Source organism: Cornus florida, unplaced genomic scaffold, assembly GCF_030987335.1.
Source record: "Cornus florida cultivar Cherokee Brave unplaced genomic scaffold, ASM3098733v1 CherokeeBrave_3.0.0_Hap2_Chr07, whole genome shotgun sequence".
In the NCBI taxonomy this organism is placed as follows: domain Eukaryota; kingdom Viridiplantae; phylum Streptophyta; class Magnoliopsida; order Cornales; family Cornaceae; genus Cornus; species Cornus florida.
The window spans coordinates 52,236,208-52,247,074 of record NW_026775577.1 but is presented as its reverse complement, the minus strand read 5'-3'; the positions used below and the strand labels follow the sequence as shown (position 1 = coordinate 52,247,074).

Here is a 10,867-nt window from a genome sequence, read left to right as displayed (position 1 = left end):
AGTTTTCTTTCCTGTGTGGGTTGGAATAGTGTTCGTATTGGATTCCTAGATGATATACCATCACTTGAATGTGCCTGCATTTGGTTTTTTTACAATATTTAGTGAACTTTAGAAACATTTTCTTACTTTAATTAAAAATCATAGATTTGAGTATTATTTATGGCATTTAAGCTTAAGGTAAGAAAGCCATAGATTTGAGTATTATTTATTGCATCTAATAGTATAAACATTCATGAATTCAGTATCAATAGTTGTGATAGAGTAGCTTTAATAACATCAATAGTTTTTCCTAGTTTAATATTATTTTTGTTGTTATTAATTATAGTGTTGTTATTAATATGTTAGATGGATATGAATGTTGAGAATGTGGAACAATGCGGTGATTATCTCATAATTGAAGAAGTGGTTGAAGTTACGAAGGATGGAAAATTATTATGGGATGAGTCACTCATTGAAAAATTCGTGAATATTATGGTGGAAGAAGTTAAGGCTAATAATCGTAGTGGCACAACATTTAGTAAAAGTGGTTGGAATAATTTTCTCAAAGAAATGAATGTTCAAAAAGGGAGAAAATTTGGTTTAACCCAACTTCGGAATAAGTTTAATGGTTTGAGGAAAATTTATTTCGTGTTTAAGAAATTATTATCGGAGACTGGCATGGGATATGACCATGAGACGGGCATGGTTATAGTTGAGGAAGAGAGATGCGACAGGTTGTGCAAGGTTAGTAATTTAATTGTTAGTCCTAAATAAATAATAAAATCTTGTATATTATTGGTTATGAGGTTAATATTGTAACAAAATTAGTAGGTTGTTGCGAATGCAAATAAGTTTAAAAAGCATGGATGTAAGCATTTTGATAAGATGTCGACTATATTTGGGGACACATATGCAACAAGGATGCATGCCCACCTGTCCACTACAGCAACCCCCGCAATCATTTTGCCCACTCCCAATGATGATGATGATGAGGAAGAAGGTTGTGATGTCAGTCTCCCACCTTTACGTAAAGGTAAGAAAGCCAAAAGATATGGTTTATCTCCTAGTATAGCTGTACTCTTGTAAAACATGAATGAGAATTATGAGAGGAGAACCGAGAGAATGGAAGCTGAAATAGAGAAAGCAGCTAAAGCATCTTCTACTTCTACTCTTGTATCTTCATGTGATAAAGGAGATGAAGTTCTCTTTCCCTCTAAAAAGGACAGAGATGATGAAATGTTTGACGACTCCATGCTCCTTTTACAAAAAATACCTGGAATTGAGATGGCCCAATTCGTTAAGGTATCGAAGTTATTACATGATTCTGAGAAGTGGCAGAAATTTTTTCTTTCGGCACCTGAGGAGATGAGAATTGGTTGGGCACTGAATGTTTGAGTTTTTCTTTATGGATGATTGTGTTTTGTGTCATTGTTAAACTTATTACTATCTCACATTTGGATGACTGTAATAATTTAAATACTTTTATTATCTCACATTTGGATTACTGTAATAACTTAAATACTTTTATTATCTCACATTTGGATGACTGTAATAACTTAAATACTTTTATTTCTTGGATGCCTGTTACTACTGAAATGCTTTAATATCATTATTTAAATGTTTGTTTTATTATTTAAATGTTTTGTTTATTATTTAATTGATTTGCTTATCAACTTAAATGCTTTGATTGTATTAAATATTTAAATAGGGCAATGAATATGTGGAATAATATAAGAAGAATAATTCAATTATATGACGATGAGGATGACAATGAGAGTGTCTTAATATTTGCTGCTATTTTAGAAGAGCAGAACTTCTATCAAAAGAGCCATTGTAGGGATTTAATTTTACAAGGGGAAGCGTATGTTATGGAGATTCTAAACGGCCATAAAGAAAGATGTTATGAAAATTTTAGGATGTACCCTGAAATTTTCAGAACATTGTGTAGTACCCTGAAAGGTATAGGGCTGAAGGATTCTAAATTTTTAACTGTATATGAACAAGTGACAATCTTTTTGCTCACTTTATCTCATAATTAAAGGAATCGTGTTGTAGCAGATAGATTTCAACACTCCACTAAAACCATTTCCAGACACTTCCATACTATGTTGCATGCAGTATGTCAGTTGGGCACCCATATCATTGCCCCTCCTGATTTTTCTGTGATTCCGAATAAGATTAAAGATTCTTCTAGGTTTAACCCTTACTTCAAGCATTACGTGGGAGCTATAGATGGAACCCACATTCCTGCAACTCTGCCAGTAGCTACACAACTTCCATTTCGTGGTAGAAAGGGTTATACCACACAAAATGTAATGGCTGTATGTGACTTTGACATGAGATTCACATATGTGCTAGCTGGGTGGGAAGGCTCCGCTAATGATTCGAGAATTTTAAAAGAGTATATTGAGAATGAGGCAATGAACTTTCCAGCTCCACCACCAGGTATTATTATCTTACAAATTCATTTAATGTATGGTCAGTTTATCATAGTATATATATATTTACGTATTCTAAACATTGCAGAAAAGTATTATTTGGTGGACTCAGGGTATGCCAATAAGCTTGGTTATTTGGCCCCATTTTGAGGTCATACTTACCACTTTCAGGAATACCGTAGGAGTAAACCACCCCGTGGTCGGGAGGAAGTGTTCAATCATAGGCATTCATTTTTTAGAAATATAATTGAGCAATGCTTTGGGTTGTTGAAGATGAGATTCGTTATTTTGAAGGCAATGCCTCCTTATAAGTTTTCAACACAAGTATTGATTGTAATGGCTTGTTGCACATTACACAACTTCATTAGAAATCAATATCAGCCTGATGATTTATTTGATGGTGATGATCCTCCTCAAAGAGATGGTGAAGACGATGAGATTGTTGAGCATGTGCTTCCGGCTCAGCTTCGAGAAATGGATCAGTTGCGTAATACTATTGCTGATTGAATCTGGAATTCTCTTGGGCACTCTTGATCTTCCTGAAACTGATGGAATGTTTTTTTTTTATTTTTTTTATATCTAATAAATTTGTTGCTATTGTGGGCTTGTAATATATATATGTACTATATATCATTTTTGTTGTTACTATTTTGTTTTTACTATTGCTGACAGATATTATTGTTAATATTTTTCGACTTAAATTCTACCATTGCAGATATGAAGTGTGTTGATACTCTCTTGAAGGTGATGTGTGCTGTTATGAAGATGACGTGTCCTACTATTGAAACTTGTTCCATGGAAATGAAATTTGTGCTTTTTTAAGTATGTCTCTTGTAAGATCTTTTGAGTTTTTCTGATACCTTCCTAACAGTGAAGGAAAACATAAGGAAACATCTTTTTATTTGTTAAGCATCTTTTTCTTTGTTTTTGAATCCTATTGTTGAAATTTGTAAACAATGAAGTGAATTGTGTTTGAACTTTGAATTATATCTCTTATTTAATTTAATCTACTGTTTAATTTGTTCTCAATTTCTTTGTCATTTTTCCTAATACAGAAGAATGAGTATGATTTGAGAAGCTTCCTTGTAAGCTTCCATTCTAGCAGGGTGTTTTTTTTATATTTTTTTATTTTTTATGTTATGACTCCTTGATAGATGTTTTGTGAAGTTTGACTTCAAATAGATGGATTAGAAATAGAAAAGGTGATCTTAATATCTAGATCATAAAAACACAGTAAAAAGATGGAACTCTACATGTCAAATTATATATATATGTGTTTGTGTGTTCAAATTTTAATATATTTATTAAAATATATATATACTATTTATATAGAAATAAATTTATAAATAAATTTAAAATTTATAAAAATAAATTAAAAAAAATGATAACCAAACATGTTTTTTGTTTCTGTTTTATTTTATTTTTACAACAGTTGAAGTTACCAAACATGTTTTATTTTCAAAATTTTTGAAACGCATGGCTTACCAAACATGTTTTTCATGTTTCTGTTTCCGACAATTCCACAACAAAACATCGTTCCCAAACGTGCTTCCGATTTTTGCCAAAACACTCCAATAGTAAAAACACAGTTTCTGTTTTAGCCAAAAACAAAACGCCTAAAGTAAAACGCATGCCAAACGGACCTAAGTATCATACTCACACATTACATATAAAAACATGCAATAATTATTTAAACGCAAACATATGTAATGCAGAAGATGACAAGTGTGCATTAAAAAACTTACGAATTTTCTCCATCAAACTTTCCCACATATGTTAACAGCGTTTTCTGCTCCTTCGTGAGACGAACCATTTTATTATTTTTCTTTACATAGTGATTGTAAGCATATCCACAACTCTTTATTTTCCTCTTCCTCCTTGCAACCCTTACAAGTCCTTCATTCTCTGTTAACTCAATGTGGTCCGAACTTAACTCATTGTCTCGACAAGTGGCCGCAACAGCATCATTCAACTCATTATTTTCCTCGGTAGTTAGCAAAAGACTGTGAGTTGGAGTAGAACAGCTCTCATTCTTTTCACCCTGCTCCTGCTCATCATCATCATTACACTCTTCCTCACTTTTTTTTATCAGTTTCTTCATTTTTGCTTATTTCATTGCCATTGCTAGACTCTCCATCATTTTCTTCATCCTTACCTTCCTCATTGGCCTCATTGCCATCTGCAGAGTCTCCATCACTTTCTTCATCATCAGCTTCCTCATTGTCACCATCACTTTCTTCATCCTCAACTTCTTTATCATTATTTTTTTCATCCTGAACTTCTTCATTCCCACCTGATTCCTCAATACAGTCAACATCATCATCATTACCATCTGCATCACTTGGTTGCCCATCCAACCCATCATTCTTCTCTTTGTTCTCCCTTGACAGTCTTGTTTTTTTTTTTTCATGTCCCGCTTCTTGAAGGCAGACAACATTTTTGTTAGACTTCTTTTAGATTTTAATAGAGGCAATTCAGCCATTTGTATGTCCATTCACACTTTAGTTATGCAAGCCTGCATAAAATAAGGACAATTAGTTCACAAAACTTTTTCAAACATATCTTGTAAATAGAGAAAATGTATTTTAAACACAATTACCTCCACATCCGAGTCAGAAAAATGATAATCATCAAAATCAATGTTTAAAGAAGGGCCAAAGCCATCTTCGGCTGGCACATCATTACCACTGCTGCTGTTGCTACATGTTTTCAGCTTCAGAGGGATCAACTATTTCCATTCCATATTTAGATAATACTAGTCTATCATCAAATTATATATATATATATATATATATATATATATATATATTTTCAACAATACAAAATACTATTCGTAAATATACCTGTCCATACATGACAAAAATAATTACCTGTCCATGTCCAAAACCTCCATTACCCATCTCCCATCTGATTCGTGATCGCACAACCTCTGATGTCCAAAAACCTAAGCTTTTAATATCTCCCTCAGGATAAGCTCGGTATTGCGTATCACAATGTATCAGATAAAACAGCTGATTTAACAGACCAATAAGTAAAGTAATTATTACTTCTGTTTCATAAAATTAATATGTAATTCACACACATTTTAAAGGCAAATGTATAAAAATCATAACCAAGGATACCTGCAAAAAAATCATACAACCACCATATGACTTTTTTAGCTTGCCGTTTGCAGATGGTTCCAGGGTTCTCACCAAACAATCACGGACATATTCACACCAGTTGTAACTGCTAATTACATTCACATCATCAACAGTTTTCAACAAGCCCTAATGACAATTATTACGACCGGTGGGACTGAGTACAATACTGCAAGCAAAGAGCACAAACGCTCGCTTGAATTCATTAATTCCCTTTACCGTTAAAACTTGCTCTAATAATACATCTTGGTGCATTCGACTAGCTTCCTTATAACCACCTTCATCTATCCACTTAGAATCAAGATACTGATTATTTTTCGGTACTTTTGGAACACCAAATGGTATGCCAAGGATCGAGTGGATATCAGTTGAATGGATGGGTATATAACCTATGTCCTCAACTTTTATACAACATTTTTCAGAGTCAAAAACTTTGATTAAATACATACATAACTTCCGGGACAAAAAAGAACATTTAAGTTCCAGCAATTTTCCAAATCCAAGCTCCTCAACAGTCTTTATCTTTTCCTCATTAAGCTGTGACACTACTTGGCGGAACTTGGAAAGAGAACATCTGTGCCAGGCACCTTAGGTCAGATTGATCTTTTTTCTTTTTCTTCTGCTTCAAAGGCATATGATTATAACACATCATGCATACATTCTGAGTTTCGTCATCAAATAAAATATTTACATTAAAATTTAATCAGCCTTTCTTTTTTTGGGGCCTTTATTTCTTCAGGAAGCTTGTCGTACTCTTCATTTCATCTTGTACGCTCCCTGATCCATGGCTCTTTATCAACAGCGACATTACATTCTCTAGCAGATTTGTGCACCGCAAGCATCACTGCCTTCGGTAACCTGTCATGTTTTGCATGCTCTTGCCAGTACTTTCTAATGCACTCGGCCCTCATGTATGCATTGCATATTATCACAACTTATTTTTACATGTATCATGTATGAATTGCATATTGCATCAACATATTTTTCTAACACGTTAAAACAATTAACTTCCCCAACTCAGTTTCACAATTCATAAATTAATAATAAGAACCACAAATACTTTCAACATATATGTAAGAAGATTTGCATATTTCATCGCCTACTATTTGTAACGCAATACAATACAAAAGTTGGACAAATCAATGTATTATGCTCACAACTTATCTAAACATGTATCATGTATGAAATTAACTTATTTTTTTTTATTGCATCAACATATTGACCTAATAACTTAAAAAATTAACTTCCACAACTCAATCTCACAATTCCTAAATTCATAATAACAACCACAAACACTTTCAGTATATGTAGGAAGATTTCATATTCGGAAACAATAAATTATTATTATCACCACTTTTTAACACATGTATCATGTATCAATTGCATATACCATCATAATATTTTCCTAACACGTTAAAACAATTAACTTCCAAAACTCAATTTCACCATTCCCAACCATAAAATTTGAAATAAATTTCTAAACCCTAAAACAAACCGATATATAATCAATGTTTACCTATACATTAAGAACACTGTGGGAGGCCGGTTCACCAAATTCTACTTGCCACCGGAAATACCAACATTGCTTCGTCCTTCACGTGAGGTTTGTCCTTCATGTGAGACGTTTTCTGTTCTAGCGTCATTGGTAGAAATTGACTTCTTCTTCTTAGATGCCTGGAACGTATGTTTATTGGTTTTTTTCCTCGCTATAGATTTTAACCTAGCCATTAAATTTTGAAATTTTGAACTTCAGACGAAGACGAAGAGGAGACTACAAGAGTTGGAAGGAAGAAGAACAGTGGAACAAGGTTCAGAGGACGCGACGAAGACGAAGAGCAGAGGAGAGAGATTAGGGTTCTGTAATTTTATCCCCAAAGGTAAAGTTGAAAGTAATTTTTTACAAAAAAATATTAAATGTAATTGTAAATTATGTATTCTGATTTCGTATAATATATAAGTGTATAGTGTATTAGTATAAGTGTAAGGGGTATTCGTAAATGTGGTAAATGAAAATAGTACATCAGTAATTTTTTTATGTAAATGCTGACTGGGTGCTGACTGGATGTTGACTGGGCCATGATGTGGCAAATGGGCTGAGGTGGTTTCACCTCAACCCTTGGATGTGCACTGGATCTGAGGTGGTTTCACATCAACCCTTGGATGTGCACTGGATCTGCACCAATGCCATTAACATCCGTGAACCTATGGATCTTCACCAATGCCATTAACATCCGTGGTTTACTAAATTAATTATTTAGATTTTTTTTTTCCAAAGGTAATTAATTATATAAGTTGCAAGATGAAAGGAAAGACAGAATGGTTTCAAGTTTTTTATTTTTTTATTTTTTATCTTTTATATCTATTTATATAAGTTGCAAGATGAAATTAAAGATAGAGTCACAGATTGGTTTCAAGTTTTTTATTTTTTATTTTTTATTTTATCTTTTATATCTTTTTGTCATTTTTTAGAGGTGATATGCAATTATATAGTGTGTGTGTGTGTGTGTGTTTTTTTTTTTTTTTTTTTTTGCCTCTATTGGTTTTGGTCTACTGACTCCAAACAATCTATTTTTTTCCACTTCAAAAGTTTGGTTAGGAGGAAAGAAAGAAATTGAGGAAAAATTACTTCTATAATTACCTAACTGTCTCAAAAAATTTCTTCTAAAAATCACTGATATTGTGATTTCTTGAAAATGTTTTATGAATTTATAACAATGACATTTCTTTTATGGTAAGTTCATATAATTCAAACCATAAAATAAAATAATAATTTTCTATTCATGCTAAATAAATACACAATGAAGAATTTACTCATTTCATTTGCTTCACTTTCTTTTATGATAATTTTCTTCCAATCTAACCATTTTATTTTTGTTTTTACTAACTCTTGTTTTTAGGGCAAGTTTGGAGACCCTTCTATGTCAATGGAGATGGGGATATAAGTAGTTTACTAAATGCGGACGGGATGGGGTGGGGGCTGGGTGATGGGGATAGGGTAAACACGCCCCGCCCCGCCCATTTATATTGCAAGTTTACAAAAATACTTTTTAGATATATATATTTGTATATACAACATGTGGAAAAATTTTAAATTTAGTAGACAATATTTTATTTTTATGCAAGTATGAGGGCGGGGATGAGGGTGAAAAAATTCAGCGAATATTGGGATAAAAAAAATCACCGGAAATGAGGATGAGAATGGGGAATGAGATCGCCATCCCGCCCCTTGTATAGGTTGATGACAAGAAAAGCTTGCATGAATTTTTTACTTTTTGTTACTTCTAATCCTTCGATGTTTATCAGCTTTGTTTAATCAATTATTTTTTTATTTAAATTTGTTTCTTTGAGTAGAACACACGCACATCACAATTATCAACCAAGGAAAATTAGACATTCAACTTTTCAGTGGAATGCTAATTATTAGAAGTAAATTAATTACTCGATAATATGAAGATCTAAGATTAATTACGATAATATGAAGATCCAAGATTAATTAACAATCTAACATATGCAATAGTAAAATTAATTAACCCAAGATTGAGTCAATAATATAGAACAGTGAAAGAACGAGAATTGAGCAAAACTGAGAATAAAATAAATAAATGTAAGTTTTCTTTCATGCCCATATGAGATCACATTATAATATACATAATCATAGGAAGTCACTTAATCTTGTTTTCTTTTGAAAAATAAATGGACTTTATACAAATTGTCATATAAAATTAAATTTATTTCTTTACTCATTGGGTCACATTAGTGAATTGTTCCATCTTTTTTTTTTTTCGAAGTTGAATTGTTCCATCTTGAGAAGCGCAATTAACAATGGATTAATTTAAAGAGTCATGTCACTCATTGTCCATCTGAGGGGTCAAGCAACTAACATCCTGGTTTATTTATAATTATTAAAAAAGTTGCAATTTGAAACGAAAGAGTAAAACACAGACTAATTGGTCCACAGAACAAACCAACCGACCAATAATTTGAAAATACTGCATAAACAACAATGCCTTCCCAATATCAAAGCCACTTGTTTTCAATTATTTTTGAATAGTTATGTTAGAGCATGATGTTGTACAGATACCATTAATATTACAATATCAATACTTTATATATATATATGATATTGTAATATTAATGGTATCTGTACAACATCATGCTCTAACATAACTATTCAAAAATAATTAAAAACAAGTGACATTGTTGTTTATGCAGTATTTTACTAAATAATAATATACAGTTAGAAAGTAATAATTTTAGGGCTCTTACTAATAGCTGCAATTGGTTGGAGTCTAATAATATAAGAAAATAAAAATGTAGACGTCACACATGTCTCCTCTTTATTAACCGTTAAACATGTTGAACAACAAAAATGCTTATGTTAAACATGTTTATTATAATAAAATACTCCCTTCGTTTCAATTCAATTGTCGTTTTTGGGGACCAGTAATTTTTAAAGAGATATGTGAGCATACATTGTCTCCCTAAAAAATTATTAAATTACCCTTTTAAGTTTTGAATATTTAAATTTAAAATTTAAAAAAATATTTTGGAATAGACAAAAAAAAAAAAATATGATACTTATTTTGGGACAAAGGAAGTACAACATAGTTACAAATCTGACAAGAAACATTTAATGTATATTGACGAAACTTCAAAGAGGTTATTGCAATTACATTTGTTTTTTTTATTGGTAAACCTTTATTGCTTACATTTGTTTTTGATTTACTTCTCATTCTCTACTCACCGTCTCCAATCTCGCAAAATCTATTAAATTTATTCAAGTTGTCATATAAAATTAAATTTATTTCTTTATTCATTGGGTCACATTAGTTGAATTGTTCAATCTTGAGGAGCGCAATTAACAATGGATTAATTTAAAGAGTTATGTCACTAATTCGGCCACATGAGTTGAATTGGGGTCAAGCAACTAACATCCTGGTTTATTTAATTATTAAAAAAGTTGCAATTTCAAACGAAAGAGTAAAACACAGTAATTGGTCCACAGAACAAACCAACCGACCAATAATTTTAAAATACTGCATAAACAACAACGCCACTTGTTTTCTATTATTTTTGAATTGTTATGTTAGAGCATGAGGTTGTGCAGATACCATTGATATTATATTTGGGAGTATTGAATCGATATTTTAGATATGATATTGTAATAAGTTTAGTTTAAAATTTTTACTAGTAGTTTGTTTGGGTGCATAAAATTGGAGGCTTAAAAATAGAATTGATGGAATTGGAAAAAATTTTAATTTAATTTGCAGAGTTGTTTTTATCCAATTCTAATTACAAGGCTTAAATTCC

General features: G+C 31.8%; 2 protein-coding genes across 2 annotated transcripts; both read left to right on the top strand.

The window, feature by feature from the left end:
• The first annotated feature begins 345 nt into the window (after positions 1-345).
• Positions 346-1,065, top strand: LOC132266214 (uncharacterized). The gene is made up of 2 exons (XM_059767067.1): positions 346-723; positions 811-1,065. Exons 1-2 carry the CDS (start codon positions 346-348, stop codon positions 1,063-1,065), a joined length of 633 nt encoding a protein of 210 aa, XP_059623050.1.
• Positions 1,066-1,691: 626 nt separating this feature from the next.
• LOC132266213 (uncharacterized) lies at positions 1,692-2,924 on the top strand. The gene is made up of 3 exons (XM_059767066.1): positions 1,692-1,938; positions 2,098-2,396; positions 2,589-2,924. Exons 1-3 carry the CDS (start codon positions 1,692-1,694, stop codon positions 2,922-2,924), a joined length of 882 nt encoding a protein of 293 aa, XP_059623049.1.
• The last annotated feature ends 7,943 nt before the right edge of the window (positions 2,925-10,867 follow it).